At 34.1% G+C, this 22,316-nt stretch overlaps 1 protein-coding gene across 1 annotated transcript in view; it reads left to right on the top strand.

Annotated features, from left to right (window-relative positions):
- Positions 1-22,316, top strand: part of LOC143640077 (neuron navigator 3-like) — a 148,892-nt gene that overhangs the window by 112,549 nt on the left and 14,027 nt on the right. The window contains 8 exon segments of the mRNA XM_077108020.1: positions 3,625-3,746; positions 5,312-5,484; positions 7,054-7,207; positions 8,462-8,636; positions 12,141-12,238; positions 14,772-14,867; positions 15,141-15,309; positions 16,766-17,001. Coding sequence (XP_076964135.1) covers positions 3,625-3,746; positions 5,312-5,484; positions 7,054-7,207; positions 8,462-8,636; positions 12,141-12,238; positions 14,772-14,867; positions 15,141-15,309; positions 16,766-17,001 — 1,223 coding nt within the window.

Here is a 22,316-nt window from a genome sequence, read left to right as displayed (position 1 = left end):
ATTCGAATTTCATAGAAAAGAATAACATAATTAAGAATATATAGTTGAATTTAAATTTTAGGAAAACAGTTATGTAAAATGAGGTCTACTTAAGTTGAAAGACAAACTGGATTTCTATGGGCTACTTCTGTTAAGAATTTAGCAATTTTCCATGTGGGGGAGTTGATTTATATGCTGCATGGAAAATTACTGTGTATTTAAAGCTTATCTTAGAGCTATAATAAAGCAGCTTATGTTCTAAGTCTTCATGTCGTAAATAGGTCCAGAAGGGATTTAAAAAGGCTTAATCCCTTCTTTAATACAGCACAAGTCACTGAAGTGAAACTTTCTGGAAGGATTCCTTTTATCTTAGGCAACAGGTAGCTTGGTATATCTACTGGAATTAAAAAATCGGAATTCCTTTGCTCAGAAATGTGGGAGGGATAGTGATTAAGAGGAACAAAATAATATATCTAAGTGGTCAAAAATATGAAAAAATAATTTCCCACATTTTTAAAATTAAGGAAATAACTAGTTATGAAGAGTTGACAGTATATAAGACATGTAGACTGTGTTTCTGAAATATTAAAACAATATTAAATTCAATGACTCTAACATTATGTGTATTACATTGACCATTAATATCATATGAATAAAAGTCAGTTGGATTAGTTATGTATCTTTCTATAGGTTCAGTGGATTGCATAGTTTATATGTCTGTGAAATCATATTGAAATTCAGTTTTTGTGACCTTTAAAAAATTTTATGTAAAATTTTAGCATATAATCTTATCATAACTATTTGGAGTAAGGCAACACTTTTATAGATGATCAAAGTATACAAAATTGCATAAAATTTATTAATTTACCTTTTCATCATTATTTATACATCACATTTATTAACAGTCTGACAAATAAGAAGTCTATAATAAAATAATATTTATTTATTTACAAACATTTAAATGTCTGCTGTGCATTTGGGAATTTTGGTTCTTGAATACAAAGAGTGACTCTGTACCCAAGTGGCCCACAATTCCTTTCAATGAAAGGTAAATATATATTTTACCACATATATCCATGTTACATATGTTATATATATATACATATTTCATATATAAAACAACTGTAACAAATATAATTATTTTAAGGCTGACAGTTGAAGGCATGGGAAATTTTACTTTAATTTTTCCAAATATACTGTTCTTTAAGTCACTACCTCTGTGTAAACATGGAGTACTTTTTCTTTAAGAAGTACCAAATAGGGCTGGGAGTATAAGTCAGTGGTAGAGTGCTTGCCTAACATGAGTGCAGTCCTGGGTTTGATTACCAGAACTGAAGAAAAGAAAGTACCATTTAAATTAGACAAAATATAAACATATATTAATTACTATTAGTGATAAATATATTTTAGAAATAATTGTAAGAAAACAGATTTGCATTAAATCAACAATTAGAATAAACTCATTTAACAACAACATATTAATGGATTACTTCACACAGTGCTGTACAAGGCCCTGGACATAGACAGTAAAACCAAAAATAAACATGGTCTTTGTCTACACTGAACTTTCAGTTTAGTGGAAGAGCAGAAAATAAATGATCGTGTATGATCATTGGTGTAGCTGGTTCATAACAAAACCATTCTAAGGTGGACAAGAACAGATTACCATAGAAAAAGAGGCTAAAAGGAAACCTATTAGAGGTTGCATAGTCAGGAAGGACCTTCCCACAGTGGACAATTTAACAGGAGATAGTGTTAGGTAAGGCAGTGGTGATGAAATTTTTCTTCTAAGAAGATTTTTATAGCTCCTATGTATAGAATGGTTTGAAGGTGAGAAAATTGGATAGCTATTCTTGCTGTAGAGCAGGTAAGTGATATGGGTAGCTTGAACAGTGGCAGTGGTGGGGCAGAGGGTGAGAAGTGAAAATTAATGAAGGAACAAATGTATAACTGAAAATGATACTTTTAAAGCAGGTGTCTCCATGTGTTTGGATTATCTATATTCATTGGTTAAGGTTCTACGATGCCCTATACACCAAATTAAATTCTTACAAGCACTAAAAGGAAATTTTTAGAGAAAAATGAAATGCATTACCCATATTTTTAAAACTTTGAGATTAGTGAAATCAAATATAGTTTATTAATTCCAGGTATGATAAAAACTCTAGAAATCTCCAACATGTCTGTTTTCTTTGTGAAAGTTATTCGAGAAAAGTTAGTAAATGCTGTACCTTATTCAGAAAAGCTAATAGCCAATTGCAGCAGAAATTTAAAACATGAATAAATACCTACACATAAGTTTCTGTGATTTATTCATATGACTTTCATATTGATTAACAGATACTAGGTTCCTTTATTATTGAATCAAAACAGTATACATAAATAAATAGTGTACATAAATGGTAATTTTTCACATATTACATGTTCCACTTAAGTTTTTTTACTTGGCTAATCTGCATTGATGCCAGTTAAGTATGTTAATAGGGATGTCTTAAAAGTAAATTTGACCTTATAAATTCTCTTGGTAACTCACTAGCACTTAATATCAGTTTACTGTAAGTAAATAAAATTTTAGTTTCTTTTAATTTTGATATTTACAAAATAAGTCCTATATAGAATAAGTGGAAAATTTTTAAAAGTTATAAAATATCAAATGCTACTCTCTATAAAATATCTTGTAGAACCAGAGAAGTGCTGCATGCTTTGGGGAAGTTTAGCACAACCATATTACATGGCAGGTAGCACAATAGATATTAGACTCAGCCTAACTCTGAGATTCGTGCCACTATTTTTAAGCTATATTACCATGTATGAATTATATATAATAGATAAAATCTATTTTTAAGCTATATTAAGCTATATTACCATGTATGAATTATATATAATAGATAAAATCATTTCATTGGTTTACTTCAAGAGTAAAATTAAGTGTGCAGGGACATACTAAGCATCATTATTAGTCTTACTATTTTGTCACAGACAGGGACTGGGGATATGTTGGAAGAATAGCACCATATGACATATGTTCTCTGTTTAATTTACAAACTGCCTATCTAGACTCTCTCTGAAGGATCTTCTCTTCATTGCTTCTTTGACCTTGGTCAAGTCAACTCCTTTGCACTTCAATTTCCTCATCTGCTAGATGATGTGCTTATTTGACTTCCTAGGATTGTTTTGGCTCCAACATGGCATGATTCAATGAAATGGAAAGTCAGTATATTTGGCTTTAGTAACTTTATTCAAAGCACAAATATTAAAAAGAATTAATCTCATCCTATTATGAGTTTCCATTTACTCCATGGAAATAATCATTTGGAATAAATCATTTTGGAACTGCTGTTTGATCCAGGTATTCGGTAGAAATCAATAGCATGGCATTTCAATTTTGGACAAAATCCAGAACTCATTAAAGCACCAGTGTTACAGACTCATATGAGATTCCTGATGAATCTTAATGTAGATAACTCAGTTAATTAAAGTAAATAAGGTTGTACTTTATTAAACTTGTAAGACCAAAACTGCAATAAAATGATCTGTACAGAGCCTGTTGATCTTTGTTGGAGAACATACTCTCAGAAAGCCTCAAAGACTTACTTTGTTCAGACTGCAACTTTTATGAGCAAATGTGATATTCTCTGTTGCTAGATCTCCGCATCAGAAGACAGCATTCCTCTGAAAGTGTTTCCAGTATCAACAGTTCCACAAGCCATTCCAGCATTGGCAGTGGTAATGATGCTGACTCCAAGAAAAAGAAAAAGAAAAACTGGGTAAGCCCTCATCACCCATCTAATTAAATAGCTTATTCTGGTATAAGGACTTAGGTTTTTTTCTCTGGAGCTTTAAAAGTCTGCAGCAAATGACAGAGTCCCATTCAAGTACCTCTGGCACCTCAAATGTTGCACTAATCACCGAGATTAGGCTGGCATGGTGCTGAAGAGCATATATTCTGGAGTTAGAACTAAGAGCAGGGTTTTATTGTCAGGGTGAAGAGGAAGAAGATGATAAAGATGATGGTGGTAGTGGTTGGTGGTGATGGTGGTGATGGTGATGGGAATGATGGTAATGGTGGAGGAAAAGGAAAATTGGAGTTGATAATAGGAAAGAACAGACATTGAAAGCTAACACCACACACACCCCTGGAATCAACAGGGGCTACAGGGTGAATAAGATTTTTCCCCATAAGAAACCACTGCATTAATGTGTGTTGTTTTTTGTTGTTGTTACCAGTAGAACATACTGGAAAATGCAGAAATGAACTTTAACAGAACTGGACCTTAAATTTGCTAGAGATATTATAATTTATGATAATATTAAGCAACCACTAAAAACCTGAGGGGAAGATGTGGTCACTGCAAAAAGTTTGAAAACAACTAAGTAAAAGTTTTGGTATTTTTGTTTTAAACCACCGAGACAAAGGTACATTTTAAATAAATACAGTGCTAGATGAAATCCAACACAAAACTATACAAAGATACTACAGGAATGCTTTCTGTAAATAATGAAAAAAAATCTCATTTGTCTAAAAAAAAATGTTTATTCAGGTAATATTTTAAAATACTGATCAGCCTTCATTCCCTTGATTTGTAATTCCACACTCTTTCATGTTTCTGCAAGGTGAACTCTAGAGGAAGTGAGGTGAATATAAAACCATGGACAATTTGGCATGCATCTATACAAAAAACCCTACCTTGGCATGAATGCTATTCATTTTGGCAGTAGGCTTTTATACCTTTTAAAAACAGATTACCTTGTATGTCTTTTCTTTGTGTCTTTTCATTTTAATCTCAAATTTTAAGGAGAAGTAAAACCACTTTCTGAATAGAGCTGTAGGGGATACCAATTCTGGTTTTGAATAGTCTGGGAATTGAAAATTTGAATAGAAAATCACAATTAATGAAGTGTTAGGTGAATTTGATTTCATTTTGCTTTTTAAGTTTGTACTGTCAGCAGGATATGACTTGATTGTAGCGCTAAAGTGGCCATTTAAAACAAATTGCCTTGAAGAGAGAAGCATTGGGAATGGAGATCCCTTCAAGGTACTTAGTTTTAAATGAGTGCTCTGACAGCCATGCCCTTGACCTTGCACTATTTAAAAGCCTTCCATGTTTGCACTGTGCTGGATTAATACAAGAATAAAAGGAAAAAAACAACATGCAGTATCTTTTTTTAATTTTTTTTTATTTTTTAGAGATACTGTGCTGCAACTGTTAATACTCTGCTTATATATACTGACCCCAGGCAGTGGCTAGGTGGCACCTGCAAACTAACGCCCCAAAGCAAAATCCCTCCAGGTGCAAACAGACAGGAGAGGTAATTTCTGTCCTTCTTTCAGCTGAGAAGTTCTTTCAAACAAGCCTTTGGAAAGAAAAAGTCCACCAAGCCCCCATCTTCACATTCAGACATTGAAGAACTTACTGATTCATCTCTCCCGGCATCTCCCAAGTTGCCCCATAGTGCTGGTGACTGCGGTTCAGCATCCATGAAGCCCTCTCAATCTACCTCAGTGTAAGTCACTGCCTTTGCAGGATGCTGACCCACTTTTTAAAAAACAGCTTCAGGCCAAGTCCATGTTTATGTTCTAAATGCAATCAGTTGTACTTTTGCAACTACAGCACCATATATGTACCCGTCATTTTCAAATCTTACTGAGAAAGGTAGACAGCATTTGTCTTTGTTTTTGTGATCTCATTTTCTACTTTTTTCAGTCATCCTTACTTGTTTTCACTTGCATTTACCCATGTATCTGTCTAACTGTGCGTACATGCAGGTCACCTCTTATCTGGCCACCAAAGAAACGACAAAATGGCCCTGTGATCTACAAGCATAGATCCCGGTAAAATGGAGTGATGCATGAAAACTGCAAAGATCCAGTTTCTAACCTAGCAATATTTGCTTTTGTGTGTTTTCTAAAATTACTTGCATGCATTACAACCACAAATACCTTCTCCTTGTTTTTGTATTAAAATTTTGGTTTTCTAAAACCAACTTACATTCCAGTGTTCTTTGATTCTATCAAATAATCGAACAAGACATGTCTTTAGTAGCCCACTTTTAGATACCACAAGAAAGAACATAACATTTAAAAGATAGAAATACTTTTTGATGAAATGATTCTCTTTGTTTCATATACTGTTTAAATCAGATTTTATTGTATGCTCATGACAATGACTATTATAGAACTGTCATGTAGAACAAGGCCACTGTGCTTTGGCTACATAATTTCATTATTATATAGGAAGGAAGATAGCGTCTTGCCATTTTGTGATTAACAATCTAGTGTTCAAATTTTAAATGGAGAATGCATTAGTTAATATAAAGCAAATTTTTTTGGCAGATTTATTTTAATGATGCTATCCAAAAAAAAATAAGAAGAAGAATATAGCATTATATGACCTTCCAGTTGCCCCAAGCTAGCCTCTTGCATAGGCTGAGGTCTGAAATTTTTTTCATTAGCTATAATCTCCTGAATCAGCTGGGCCTAACAGGAAGATTATACAACACTCATCCATTATTTAAAAGTCCAAAACTAATCTTTCTAAATTATTTTCTATAATATTTACATTGGATTTTCATTACAACTGGAAAATGGTGTTGAGGCAAATATGGTTATTGTTTGTACAATTCTACAAAAGGAGAAGTTTACATTTTGAGGCTTGACTCTTAAAAAAAGAATATTTCACATGTTGCCAATGGAGATTTAAGTCCCTTGAAAAATATAGAATAAAATATAGTAATATTATGACTCTTCTACCCTGATTTTGTGGACAGAATATAGAGATGTCAGCAACCAGGAATTTTGAGGATCACTTTATATTCTGTATGTTAGTAGATTGTTTTTAAATTTCAAAAAATAAGAAAAAAACAAGATTAAAAGAAAAAGAGAACTGCTTTCAGTTTTGAACCTATAAAATCGTTATGGTTAATAAAACTATTTCTCCTTTTCTCTAGGTTTTCTCAGCAAATAATTTCTGTACCTGCTGGGTATTGTGGCAGTTCAGCCTTTAAAAGAGGCATTGTTTTCCCTAATCCTCTTGCTTCCCAGACCACCGATTTTGTGTTTGTTTCTTTCTTCAGGATCTGTGAATGCACAGAGGCTGAGGCAGAGATAATTCTGCAGCTGAAGAGCGAGCTCAGAGAAAAGGAATTAAAATTAACAGATATTCGGTTGGAGGCCCTCAGCTCTGCTCATCATCTTGATCAGATCCGGGAAGCCATGAACCGGATGCAGGTCTGTGCTGAAGCACCTTCAGGGAACAAAATGGAGAGAGAACAATGCTGCCTTTATTCTTCTCTCAGTTATTATGCAACAGATTCCATTTTTTTAAATCCCACTGTGGACATGTCCTCTGTTTATTCAGTCTCACAACTCAGTTCTTAATACTGAATAGAGAATTTTGTCAAATCCAGGGTTGGATGGGGGAGAACAAACTGGCCAGTTGAACTCAGGGGCCATTCAAAATGCTTTTACCAGTGATTGGATTAGGGCCAAGAGCTAAGTGTTAAAGAAACTACTGTAGTTTTTGGTTCTTTATTTTTCCATGAGTTACCTTTATGTTGGCTTTCTAACAGTGTTCTTTTGAAATCTGGCTTTCAAATACCTTCGCCTCTTTTCTATTGAAAAACAAAAAACAATGAGGAAACTACACAAATTCCACACAAGATTTCTGAATATTGAAGTTAAAGTGACTTAGAATGCCATCTGTAAAAGTAAAGCTTTCGTATTTTTGGTAGCATCTAAAAGCTAAATTCAAAATCAGTCTGTGTTCAGACTAAGTTTCTATTTTATTACTGTAAACCAGTAAGCACTTCTTACCACAGATGACGGAAATAAGAAAAGCTCATGCTCTGCACACTCATCTACCACTGTATATATCCATAAGAAGGTCTTTATGAGCTTAGTGCCCCATCTTGAGAAAACAAAACCTTTTTCATTTGTTAACTAGAATTATGAAGTAATTTTATATCAATTTATATATTATTTTTGATTTGTCCTGTTTTCCTACTCTCCATGAATTTACAGAATTAAAAATGGCATTATTTGCCTAAGAGATTTTAATATCACTTTTAATATGAAAAGGGTTAGGGTCTATTGAATTAAGATTTATGTTATTCTTAATTCAAATGAGAAATTAGATCAAGTCCAAAAAATAAAAACTACTCAAATTTGGATATTTTTTTAAAAATTAGGGTTGGGGTGTACCTCAGAGTAGACTGCTTTCCTAGCATGCTTCAGGCCCTCAGTTTAATTCCCAGCACATAATAATTATTATAATAATGGTGTCTACACTTGAGAATATATAAATGCATATATATGTGAGAGACAAAGGTTAACCCCTTGTTTAAAAGGAAATCCTCTTTTCATAATTTGTTTGCTTATCGAAAGCATCACCACATGCTTTAACAGAGAAATGGAATACAAGCCTTGGTGCTACATTCTCATCAAGCTAGCTCAAATTTTTCACATTTTCCATCTTAACAATAGAATGAAATTGAGATACTGAAGGCTGAGAACGACCGGTTGAAGGCTGAGACTGGTAACTCTGCAAAGCCTGCACGGCCACCTTCTGAGTCCTCTAGCAGCACCTCCTCTTCCTCTTCAAGGCAGTCCCTCGGGTTTTCTCTCAACAACCTGAACATCACAGAGTCCATTACCTCAGGTGAGCTAGTACACATGCCCATCCAGCCCAGTGCAGGTGGGGACAAGCCTGGAATTTTGAGAACAGTACCCTCTCCTGAAAATGTTAACATTAATTATTGGAAATGATCCCATTTTTATCTTACAAATTCATTCTACTTGTGGTTTTAAAAGCACATAACATGTGAAACAGGAAATCTTAGAGACACAAATTTCATACCATTTTTTAAAATATCACTTTTGCTTGGGAAGTGCTTCCTCCATGATTATGATGAATAAGATGAAGAAATAATAAGTATTTTCAGTGATGATCGCTAGTACTCATGAATATAATAATAATAACTCAGTGCAACTTAATAGAATTTTCAGGGTACAGAGTTAGTTCCTAAATTAGACTAGATGATCCTGAATGATGTTGCCTAGAGAGAACATAATGCTGCTACATCATACAGTCTGCAGTTCTATTAAATTTTCAACAAACTGTAAGAACATACTGGATTCAACAGTCCTAATGATGGAACAAGGGTACAGTTTTGATTTGATTGCAAATGGAATCATATGACATAATTTCATCCTAATATCTGATGAACTGTTCAATTATGAAGTATAACTGCTTCTATGACATTGAATCATTTTAGGATATAAGATTTAGTTTAAGAAATGTTTACTTGAGGATCTGGGGTGATTACAAAGTACAACCACCAGATGACGCTTGAAAACCAATAGTGCTCATGTTCCTGGATAATTTTATATGCCAGTGTAGAACTGAGACACTGTGCTCCTTGCCTTAAATCACATTGAAATTTAGAAGGAGAAGAAGTAAAGAGGAGGAGGAGAAGCAGAAACATGAAGATTAGAAAAATGATACAGCATGCTGATTTTGATTACTTTTTTTTTTAATTATATCTCTTCAAAAAGTAAAAATTTTTAAAGTTCTATTATGGCTGTCCTCACATTATACACTGAGGTCATTTATATCTAAAAGGCAAGTTGGAATGTTTATAAACATTTGGGATCATAACTTACTCCCCCGACCAAAAAACCAAGCAAAATATTTAGATCTCTCCCTCTAAGCTTGCTGTTTTGCTGTTTTACCAGAAACATTTTCTTAGCTGATTGTCCTATCAATATACTGAGAGCAGGGAAGACCTCAATAGGATTTAGAATAAACACAGAGGAAATGAATCACAAAAGAGCAAAACTTACTAAGCATGATAAAATGCTTTAAAAGTGTTATCTCATATGCTCAATAACCCTGCAAACTAGATGTTATTTAAGTCCATTTTACGGATCAAATGACCAATACTTAGGAAAGTGACACAGCAGTTTTGTTTTGTTTTGTTTTGTTTTTTCAAGATCATGTAACTAAGAAGTGGAAGAACTAATATATGAATTCAATCTGGATGAATCCAGTGCCTGAACTTTTAACTATGGTGTTAATTTTGCTTCAGGTAGCTGTAGCCACATATACAGAAGTCAAGCACAGTCACTCATTTAATGGAAAATCTACCCTACTGTTATGAGGAGTAAGACCTGTTCCAAGTCAAACTTGAGCAGATATGTGGATCAGCAATCCAGTTAAACCCCTTGCCAAGGATTACAACCTACTTCAACATCACCTCCTACATTTGCTCTTACAAAAGGCTTTTTCATTTATTCTCATTGACCAAACCTCTTCACCTTCACCTGCCCAGCCTTTCTCACCTTCTGTTCTTACCTCAGACATCACCTGCTCAAGGAACCCTTCCAGGATTGCCTATAGAGCGTCCTCCCTTCAGTTTCTGCTTCACTGACCTGTTGATTTCCTGCACAGTACAAAACATTCTGAAACTACCTACTTGAGAATGTATACTCCAAAAGAGCAAGGAATTCATTTTCCCTCTCACTTTGGTATTCATTCTCAATGCCCAGCATACTCTCTGATATCTTGTAGGCTTAATAGGTATTTGTTGAATATTTGTAAGTAGTTGAGCATAGTACTAATAAAGTAGTTTGGACATGAATTACAAGAAGTTTATGTATGAACAGCCAATGGAAAACTACTCTAATTTTCTGAAATTAGAAACAAGAAAATTAACATTTAAGGGAGAGATTTTTTTTGCGGGGGGGCAATATTCATACATATGTATGGGATACGTTATGGTAATTCAATACAGGTATACAATGTGTAATAATCAAGTCAGGTAATAAGCATTTTCATCTCATCAAACATTAATCATTTCAATGTGTAGGAATTTTATACTCTTCTAATGACTTTGAGATATATCATAGATTGTTTTAGTCTATGGTTATCCTGTTCTAGAAAGGAACAAGAAATAATTCTTCCAGAGACTTTTATTTCTGAGTAAGATATATGAAAAATTAAAGACTATAAGGATATTAATCTATGAAAATAGTTAAATCGCAGTACAGGAGATTGTTGTTGATGAATCAAAAATTTCTAGTGGAAATTTTCATATGCCTCCAGCTCTACAAAGTTGTTTTTCAGCAGAAGGTCCTCATACCATTTTTTGACTCCTTTCTCTGCAAAATTAACTATGCTTAATTACTAATATAATAGGAGCCATTCCATTTTCAGGATCCATCTTATTTAATTGTTTCCAGGATGTTGTAATCACAGCCATCATCTCTATAAAATTATAGGCAGAGCAATTGAGTCAGCTTGTTACCAGGCACATGTGTTCTTTAGCAGGTAACTGAGTTTCCTGTACTCATAGGACACTATCTTCAAATTAAGCATGGCTCAATAATAGCATCATTATTGAAAGAAAGCATATCTTTGGGATAGTTTTTCATAATAATTTTCCAAATATATTGTACCTGGTTGTGTCACTGGAACAAAAGATCTTGAAAATTAATCTTTAATCACATTTAAAAACTGATGCTTTAAAGGTTGACCAGCTTTATCATGTTTCTGTAACTTATAGATGATTACTAGAACATCATATTGGTTTTGAAACTATTAATCCAAGTATCCAGGAGATCAATAATTAATATACGTATGTAGGGAAATATAAGGTCATGGTTAAAATTCAATAATAGTACCTAATAATGGTAGATAAAAGACAAGCAGTAATACAACTGAATATATGCCTGAAAATAATTTCACTTGACAGTCAATCTCAGCACCTTTGCATTCGCAAATTATATGAATATTGAGCTTGAATATTTTAGTTTGGATAGAAAGATTGGATTGCTTTTCAGTTTGTTACAGTTATAATAGTGACTATTACTTAGGTATTACTCAGACCTGTGTGTAATAGAAAAAAGGGTGGGGGCTATTTCTTCATCCAAAGGAAATGATCCAACACTTGGATAAAGAGCTTTGGAAGCAGAAATAAGTTCTTAGATTGAAACATGAGACCAACCACATAATTCATCTTCTTGTAAATGGAGGTTTTTCAGAGCAGTTTGGCCAGAATGGGAAGCAGTTGCACCGAACAGAATAAAAATGGAGAAAGCAAAGCAGTAAATAAATCTGAGCTAATATTACTTTTTTAATGTAATTTCTCTTGAAATCTGGTAGATATTTTGCTAGATGATGCTGGAGATGCAACTGGACACAAAGATGGCCGCAGCGTGAAAATTATAGTCTCCATAAGCAAGGGCTATGGTCGAGCAAAGGTATTTCTTTAACTTTAAATTCTTTATTATAACTAGAGGGTGAGAATTCCTATAAGTTAAATTTATTTTACATTTGAATATTTGTTCTAATAAATATCCTATTGAAGATGTTTGCCTTGGTATTACCTTAATAGATTATATAAGCATAAAAGGTAGAGACATCACCATAAAAGTATAAATGTGTCTCCTAGGTATCACATTTTCACTCTTTTGAAAACAGTATTGATTGTCAACACCCTTCACTACTAAAACTTACAAAAAATTTATTTCCTTGATATAAACAACTTGTTTACCATACTCTTTGATTGTCACTTATACATTATAGGTAGTGTTTATGATGTGTAGTAACATGTCACTAGAGCGCTGTCAATATGACCTTTCTACAAAGAGAACACTGTAAGATGAACGAATATTAGGGACATCCAAAAGACATTCTACTGAATCAGTAGACTATATATTCAGTAGTATTTAGCAGGATAAATTCCATTGATGCTATTAGTCTGCATCATTTCTAAACAAGATCCTAACTGATCAGGCAAGTATTTTAACTTTTAGATTAAAATATTCCTTAATTTTAGCTCTTTCTCAAAACTAAAAAGACTTCAAGTTGAACTTTTAGTTGAGTAGCCAATAATATAAATTTGTAAATATCCTACCTTTTCCCCATCAAACAACAACACTTTAGAATTTTAAACAATATAAGGACTTGAGTCTGAAAAGTGAGATAAAGCACTTGTGAATTTTCATGTTGAGCAAATGTTCCAAGGATCCAGTGCCATAAACTTCATGCTTGAACTTCAGGTTTGTGCCTACTCTTCCCAAGTGGATCTTTATGTTTAATAGTCTCAGTGAAATCTAAATTAACTCTAATTTAAAAGCAGCTGTTACAAAGCATTGTATAAGCACTCATTCTGACAGCATTAGCAACATTAGCAAATAAATTTTTCTTTTTGAAGTAATTCTAAAGGACCATGTCTTTTAAACATTTCTTTAAGCATCTAAGAAAGTAGTCATCTTAGTGTGGTACAATTGCCATGGCAAAATACCATAGAAGTGGAGGTTTAAAAATCAGAAATGTGTTTTCTCACAGTTTTAGAGGATGGCATATGCAGGATCAGGATTCTGGCCCATTTGGTTCCTGGTGAGGGCTCTCTCCTTGGGTTCCAGATGGTCAGCTTCTCCATCTGTTCTCATATGACCTTATGTCAGTGTCAATGGGAGGGAAGGTGAGAGATGCCCTCCAAGGCCATTAATCTGATCATGAAGGTCTCACCCTCATGATAAAATCCAAACCTAGTCATTACCTCCCAGAGGCTTCATCTCTAAGTACCATCACATTGGGGGATTAAGACTTCCCCATGTGAATTGGGAGTGAACACAAGCATTTATTCTGTAACAGTACCAGTCAGTTGTGGGTTTCTCCACTATTTTCTTAAAGAATATACTGGCTTTTAATTGAGGTTATATCTCAATAATGCTCATCATGATTTGCACATATAGGGTTAAATATTATAGATAAAGAAACTGAGGCCTTGAGTCAGCTAAATGATTTACCTAAAGCCATATTTCTTAAGTAGGTGGGAGATGTTGTGCATTATAGAATCCATGTCTTCTAACCCTTGACTCAGTGATTATTCTACCAACCTTGAATGGCCACCTAATTGGTGACTAGAAACAGGATTGTAATATATTAACTAACTATGTTTACTGATATTGTAATTGCTTTTCCCAGTCAATATTAAAGAGACTCCAGTCAAACCACAAATCCTGTGTTGTTTACATTTCTAATATTTCTAGAAATTCCTCAAAACCTCACTCTACAAAAAAAAAAAATATATATATATATATATATATATGTACATACACATACATATACACACACACATGCACATTTTGAACCATTATGTGCATTATAAAAGTTTTCTCTGACAGTTTCTTGGAAATACTGAATTTTCTGATAAATTGACAATTGGACATGTTTTATAAATATGCAAATATCAAACTCTTATGAACAACATTTCTTACATCTAAATTGAATGGTAATAAAATTAAAGAATGAAAAAAACTAAGCATTGAACTTATCAAAGATAAGATCACAGAATAGTAAGAGAAAGTTCAAAGATTCATATGATGTAGTACTTTGCTGTCTCTTTCACCCTTTTCTTCCCCAAAAGCTTCTTCTTGTAGGATTGTACCAACTGTGTTAAATTGCAAGGCCATTCTCTCTGATTCACCTCCCCTTTCCTTTCTACTGAACACATCACAAATCATTTTCTTTGACTTAACACTTCATCTGATGTCTTCTTTCCTGTTATTGTTGCTACTGCTGTTATTTTATTTGTTTGGCTGGTTAATTTGCTAGGTTCATATTTTGTTTTTGTATAACCCTCCATGTATATCTGTTACTATAGAACTTGCAGGTTTAATAATTTTTTTTTTGTGTCAATCACCAACTACATCAATAAGTTTTAGTAGGAAATATATAGTAATAAGATGCATAGTTGAAGTTTATCTTACTCTGTTTTGTTCTTAGGATCAGAAATCTCAGGCATATTTGATAGGATCCATTGGTGTTAGTGGAAAAACCAAATGGGATGTCTTAGATGGTGTTATTAGGCATCTCTTTAAGGTGAGTTATACGAGAAAGCCTGATGTTAAATGTTCTTCTGTGTTCCTTTTCACCTGCTTTACTTCACTTTCATAGATAGCATAGACACACCTGCTTTTTTTCCCTCCTCCATTTGAAATACAGAAAACCTCTCCATTTCTGCTGCTTAATATTAACAGTTCTTACATTACCCATATCTAAAATTCCTGACAACTAGCTTTATATCCCTGTTTTGTATTTGTTGCAGATTTGTCAAACCTGTTTGGACTGACTTTTCCATGTGTACCATTTTAGGAATATGTACTTCGATTTGATACATCCTCCAGCCTTGGTCTGAGCTCTGACTGCATTGCCAGTTACTGTATAGGAGACTTAATTAGATCCCAGAACCTCGAAGTGCCTGAACTGCTGCCGTGTGGGTACCTTGTTGGTGATAACAACATCATCACTGTGAACCTGAAAGGTAATCATGAAAGTGAAAAGTACAGTTGTAACATTTTTTTTTTTTTTACCAATATCCTTCTCTTCTTTTTTTTTTCAGGTTTCCTTCAAGTTTTTATGTTTGCAAATTACAATAACACTTGAATAGTTTCAGTATAAAGTGTCCATGTTGATTTTTTAAATATGAAAACCTTACTAAAATCACTAAAGACTACAGGATTTTAGTTTTTTGTTTTTTGTGGGTTTTTTTTTTTTTTTTTGAGTTCTGGGATGTAACACTTAGAAGAATACAATTCTGAAAATTCACCAACTTGCAAAAAAAGAAATGTAATTTAAAGAATTCAAAATTCTAGATTTTCTCTATTATCATTTTTTACCAGAGGAAAACTGGAAAAAAAGTATTGTGTGTTCCAAAGTAATATATTCATTTCCATATTTTAAACTTATAAACGTGTGTACTCAATAATTATACACTGGGGGTATAGAATGTAAGTAAAAGTCTGGTGAGTAGCACAATCTTATAATCCCAGAGACTCCAGAGGCTGAGTCAGGAGGATCACAAATTTAAAGCCAGCTTCAGCAATTTAGAGAGGCCCTAAGTAACTTAGTGAGACCCTGTCTCAAAATAATAAATAAAAAGGGCTAAGAATGTAGTTTAGTGGTGAAGTGTCCCTGGTTTCAGTCCCTGATATGAAGGAAGAAAGACAGAGAAACAGAGAGAGAAGGAATGAATGCAAGTTAAGAATCAGTAATGAGAAATTCTGCTTTCTTTGCTTTGGATGATGTGACTAATTATGTATACTTGTCTCCACAATTCTTTGTTTGTATATGTTCAAGAATCAGAATGCATCTCTATAAACTGTAGGTTAATAGAGGAATTTATCAATATTTGATTTTATGATTAAGGTAATTGGGTTAGTAAAAGGAGATACTGTTGTTGCCCTTCCTAATTCTTTGCCTAACATTACAATTTGTATTCTTCAATTGTTCAAGTGTTTGTACAGCTGGGATGAGAGATAGAAGGTAATAAAGAGAAGAGCAAAAGAGTGAGAAAAACAAAGAACACACACACACACACACGTGTGTGTGTGTGTGTGTGTGTGTGTGTGTGTGTGTACTTCCCATTTATTCTTAATGAGACTAATTGCTTTCAAAGGGAAGGAAGACTTTATGAGAAAAGTTTTAATGCTTCCATTTCTCTCTGGAGACATGAGTGGAAAACATGAAGTAGTCAGTGGAGGGAAGCCTGAACAAAAAGAAACAGCTTGTTTTCATTTGGCTATTCACTCTGCCTTCTTATTGATACACTTTCTGTCTCAAATTGACCACATATGTTTGTGGGATAGAAATATCTAGATAATTATTTTGCAAGGACTGCATTCCTATGGCTAACAAATCTCTACCGATGATCTACACCTTTTTTTTTTTTAATATAAAACAGTAAACCTTGTTATTACTCTCTTTGTTTCTTCCGTCAGGGGTAGAAGAAAACAGTTTGGACAGTTTTGTTTTTGATACACTGATTCCTAAACCAATTACCCAAAGGTACTTTAACTTGTTGATGGAGCATCACAGAATTATACTCTCAGGACTCAGTGGTACTGGAAAGACCTATTTAGCAAACAAACTTGCTGAATATGTAATAACCAAATCTGGAAGGAAAAAAACAGAGGATGCAATTGCCACTTTTAATGTGGATCACAAGTCAAGTAAGGTAAGTCACAGAATCCAAAGATAACAGCTGTTCTTTATCTGCAAATGTCTTAAACAATCAAGTTTTACAGTTGTGTGAGACTTCCATATTGTACATGAAAAAAAAAATCCATTTCTTTGAGTAAAGCTATAATCTTGTGGATGAACAAGCTTTGCTTTATAAACTTGAACAAAACTGCTATTTTCGATAACATTCGGTTATCAGGAACTGCACAAGGCCTTGGAATTGTGCAGAATGAAATGGCAGAGCCCTTGTTGCCTGAAATTTTTTAGACATCCATTTAGGAAATGTTATAGTAGAAAAGAGGTTTGTGTACAGTGTTATGGAAGCAAGAGGGAGAAATAACTCTACTTGGAAGAATCAGAGCTTTATAAAAAGGCAATACTTCGTCTGAGTATCAGTTGATAAATTGGAATTAAATGGGGTGTTTCAGCAATGAGGATTTGGGGATAAGTAGAATATGTTAGGCAGAAAATCTGGGAGAGCAGCAGTTTGCTTATGTCAGATTCTTGAAGGAACTGTATTTGAGAACCTTAGGAAAATAAGCAGTGGTCCATTCTCCCCATCACCTGTGGTCTGAGATGCCACACTCATCAGCCTGAACACTCTAGACCATTATGTAGATGTGAGGAGCTCTACAGTATAGCCAGTATTTTTACACATGCTAAGTAAAAACAAAGAATACTAAAATAAATTAAGAAAGATAAACAGATAAATAAATAAATAGTGAAGGGCTAACATGTTCTTCACACTTGTTAACTTTACTAGTTTTATTTATTAGAGTTTGAATCAATGCCGCCTAAGATTCTCTTGGGAATTCGTAACTGTTATAAACAATACCTTGAGAGAACCTCAAAGACTTTGAGTTTTACTACTTTTTTGAAAGATAACCTGCTTTGATGATCTAAACTGACCTAGTCTCTCAGAAAGCTCAGGTCTGCAGATTTTAGAAATAAATATGACTCACAAACCTGTTGGATTCATGAAATAACCAGATATATAGCGTAGTGTTTAAGTCATGAACACAGGCCACTTGTAGGATTTAAGGCCATTACTGAATTTCCTTGTTCCTTCACTTTGTTTTTTTTTAAATCTGCAAAATGGAGGAAATAGTAGGGTTGTAGGAAGGACTAAATGAGTGTGTGAGTGAGTGTGTGTGTATGTGTGTGTGTGTGCGCATGCGCCCGCGATGGAGATAGATACAGAACCACACAAGTGGCGAGCATAGTATGAGGCTTACCTGCAAGTATTAATTATTTCATCATAGCCTTTGGATTCCAATTCAGATTTCTTGCACAAATATATACCACACATGTACATGCACACAAACATACACTCTCCCTTGTTAAAAATTGTTTTGTGTATATTCTTCAAGAGTAGCAATGATGTACATAAAATACAATGGGATGTCTTAAAAGTTAAATCAACACAGCCTGTAGATTCTGAATATTACCTTGGACCTCAGCACTATTCGAATTGTGGCTGAACCACTCATTGTTGTTTCAACTCAATAGAAGCATAACTCTAGAGATGGGATACTTGACTCTTCTCTGAGCCAAGTAGGAAGAGCACAATTGGTTGGTTGCTTCAGCCAACATGTTTAATGCTTCCTGCTATTTTGTCTCCTTGTATCTTGACAGAAAAGCCTTTCAACACATTTTTTTTTTCTTTCCGGCAAAAAAAAAAGATGAAATGATTGAAGTCTCTTAGGTATCCTCAGTGTTCTCTTTGGTTTTTCTCAGTGTTGATATGCCAAAACTCTTCACAAATTCCTCAATGAAAAATAAATAAATAAATAAATAAACAACAAAGCAAAACAAAAACACTGGTTAGAGAATACAAGTTAAATGGATTTATAAGAAAAAACCAATGCACTTTGATAAAGGTGGAGATAACTTAAAATCAAGGTGTGAATTAAATAACTTGATTTTGAGCTTCATTATTATATAGCTTGATGCACTAAAATAAAATGAGTAATTTTCATTAATTATAAAATATACCTCTTCCTAAGATTCATATATTTGTGTATGTACTTATATATATCCTTTTATTTTAGTTTATTAAAAAAATATTTTGTGCTGAGAGATATTATTAATAATGTTATGTGGGTATCCTTTTAAATTTTTTGATTATTTCTAACACTCATTTTCTGCTTTTTTAAAAATAAAGATCATTTGTGCCATTGTTAGGTCAGTTCAATATTTGCTGTTGCAAAATAATGGAATGAAAAAAGCATTTCCAGGAGTGTTTGAATGGAAGTAATGATGCTTGGAAACAGTACTAGGAAGAAACCCATGGGGAAAAATCAGATGGCATTAATCACTGGGAGAACACAAAATACAACTGAAAAATGTTTATTGCTTCTTTATGGCTGTTAGATATGAACGAGCTGTCAGTAATGCTGGATAAGCAGTCATTGCCAGAGACTTTGGCTAATCCTTTCCAAGTTGACATAGAATCCACACTATTTTGGGGAGGCGAGGATTGGTGTAAGTGAGGATGATATTAAAGAAGAGGGAACGACAAGTGGAGATTGTGCTAGGAATAGCTGCTAAGAGTATGGATTGACTAAAGTAAGATGCTAATGAGGAATGAAATGATAAATCCATCCTCTGGAAAAAAAATTGGAGCTGTGTAATTCTGATATTTTTTAATGCTATGCCATAGAGAGCACTGAAGACATACATCCCTAAAGCACTTACAGATTAAAAAAAAATCAAACAATAAACCATCAAATAAAATCTTTTCATGTTTTTGGTACCTCTTCATTTTACATTCTGTTCCTCTTCCCACACTTCAAGCCCTCCCTCAAGCTGCCAGCTGGAATATTTTGATTGAGAGCAGTGCCCATAAACAATTACACTTTGTGACATTTGATATAGCAAGCCCAGAAAGCTAGAGATGGATTTAGTAAAGAATATGTGGCCAGCCAAAGCCACCTGGAATGTTAGGTTGGAAAAGATCAGAAAGTTGGACTTGGCAGATTCAATTTTAGTGTGTCTGGAGTGAAATTCAGAGAAAGCAATGATCAACAGTGTTTATGTAACTATAACTTTCTATCTGTATTTTCAAGGTAGAGATATAGGATTCATCTCATTGTTCATATCCACCTGGTAGATACACCTGCTGTCTTCTACCTAAGTAGATATGGATGTGAAACTTAATGCATCAGTACCTTGATCTAAGATTCCATCCCCATCAAGACAGAGGGAGGAGCATGGACAATTTCAAAAAAATTATGAATGTCTATGTATCTGCCTGGTTTGTAGCTGTCATTAGATCCCAAGGGATCTATTACCACTCTCAAGAGGAAAAAGAACTACATAACAATGTGATAGCTGTGCTTGTCCAAATTTACCCAGCAACTTCCTAATTACCAAATACAGCCTCTTTTCTCTCTCATTCTAACTGTCCCCCATTTGTGCGCACACACTCTCCCTCTCCCCACACCTACCTCTCTCTCTCTCTCTCTCTCTCTCTCTCTCTCTCTCTCTCTCTTTCTCTCTCATTATAGCATATTGTTGTAGTTGATCTCCCCTTTATAGAAATTCTTCTAATGTCAGAGTTTTTATTTTCTCCTTATTTCCTTGCTACTTTCCTGGTAAGTTTCTTCTCATTCTCTCATTGACTGCTCTTTCTTCACCTACCACTAAATGCAAATACTCCGCTACATTTCTGTTCTCTCTCATTTTGTTCTCCTTTGGACAGTTCCCATGAATTCAACTTGTGTTGATCTATGCAGTTGACATGAATGGAACACTCTCCCAAGTTTGTAAATTCTCTTTGAGCTTACACATGTTTCCATTCATCTAATGAATATACATGTTTATAAAGGATAACTTCACTTATGAAAGAAACATTAGAAGTGCATCCTTTTCCATTCATCTCAACCAAAACCACCCTCCCTCCCAAAACTAACACCCTCTATCGTGTGAACTTTACATTTGTTTTCTAACTGCTTCATTCACTATTCCCCTAAAATTTCCTTTCACTCTTTTGTTGGCTTTCTCCACTCACATCATAAAAAAACAGAATATCTTTTCATAATTAATTAAAACTCATACAGTGTTTTCCCATTGCTTTCCGAACTAGATCAAAAGTACCACGCTGTTCCCTGTTCAGACCCATACAGTCTCTTGGCTTACAAATGACTTCAGTATTATGTGGCCTGGTCTACTTCCTTCACAATATACTTACCACACTGTTCAGTCACAATTCTATTTTATGTAGGTCCCCAGAGTATTCAATGGTTCTGCATCACCAACAGGAAAATTCCACTGATCTTAACTATTATTTAATATTGGAAACTTTCCTTTCTAATTTATTTACTTTCTAATTTATTTGCTTTCACAAACCTTGTACTACTCATTCTTGCCTACATGATTATCATATTTACCTGCTTCTGCTTTTGATTATTCTTCTCCATTTGGAATGCTCTTCTCCTGTTTTTGAGCATCAAAATATTACCTAATCCTAAAAATAAAGGGTTAGTAGCAAATAATACTGCCACCAGAAATTCTTTTTTAGAAGCTATGATTAATCTTTATGTGCTGTAAACAAAATCTTTGATCTTTGCAAGTAGTATGTTTTTTGACTGTTAATTATAGTTATATATGTACATGCCTAACTTTCTATTCTAGGTAATAAGCTTCTTGAATTTTTTTCCATTTCTAATTAGTCATTATATCCTCCACATTTCTGTTTCCTTTGATTAATAAATTGCTCTCCCCTGCTGACGACAGTCAAGCAAACAAACATATCAGTGGCTCACAGTTGTTCATGTAGTCAAATCCGACTTTCTCTACGTGGATCCAGAGTCTTTGTTTTTTCTTCCATTGTACATACTATTACCATATAGTATATTCTCCTGTAACAACAGAATAATTACTGTTTTGCAAAATACATCATGCCCTCATACTTTCCAACTTTGAATTGTTCTTGAAGTTTTCCTCCACTGTCTCCTGTCATTGAACCTGAAGGCTAGTCACATATTTCTCTTACATCTCCCTGTAGGGCTCTGCATTTCACTAGCATGGTATTGTGATTCACTTGTTGGCCTGCTTCTCTGCTTATCAGCTGTAACTTTCTGGAGCACAGGTTTTAAGTTTTACCTTTGAATCCCTGTGCCAGAGTACCAGGGACTTATTAAGTGCTTGATAAAGATGTGTTGAAAAAACAAATAACTGCAAGCTTTTCAGTTGGAATTTTACTCATTATTCAAGGTTCTTCTCAAATCCCATCTTCTCTATGAAGTCCCTTAAGAACCCCCAGTTGGAATTAATCCCTCTGTCTCCTACAGGCCTCCCTTAGCCTCT

The sequence above is a fragment of the Callospermophilus lateralis genome, unplaced genomic scaffold, assembly GCF_048772815.1.
Source record: "Callospermophilus lateralis isolate mCalLat2 unplaced genomic scaffold, mCalLat2.hap1 Scaffold_112, whole genome shotgun sequence".
NCBI lineage: Eukaryota > Metazoa > Chordata > Mammalia > Rodentia > Sciuridae > Callospermophilus > Callospermophilus lateralis.
This window is presented reverse-complemented; position numbering and strand designations above follow the sequence as displayed.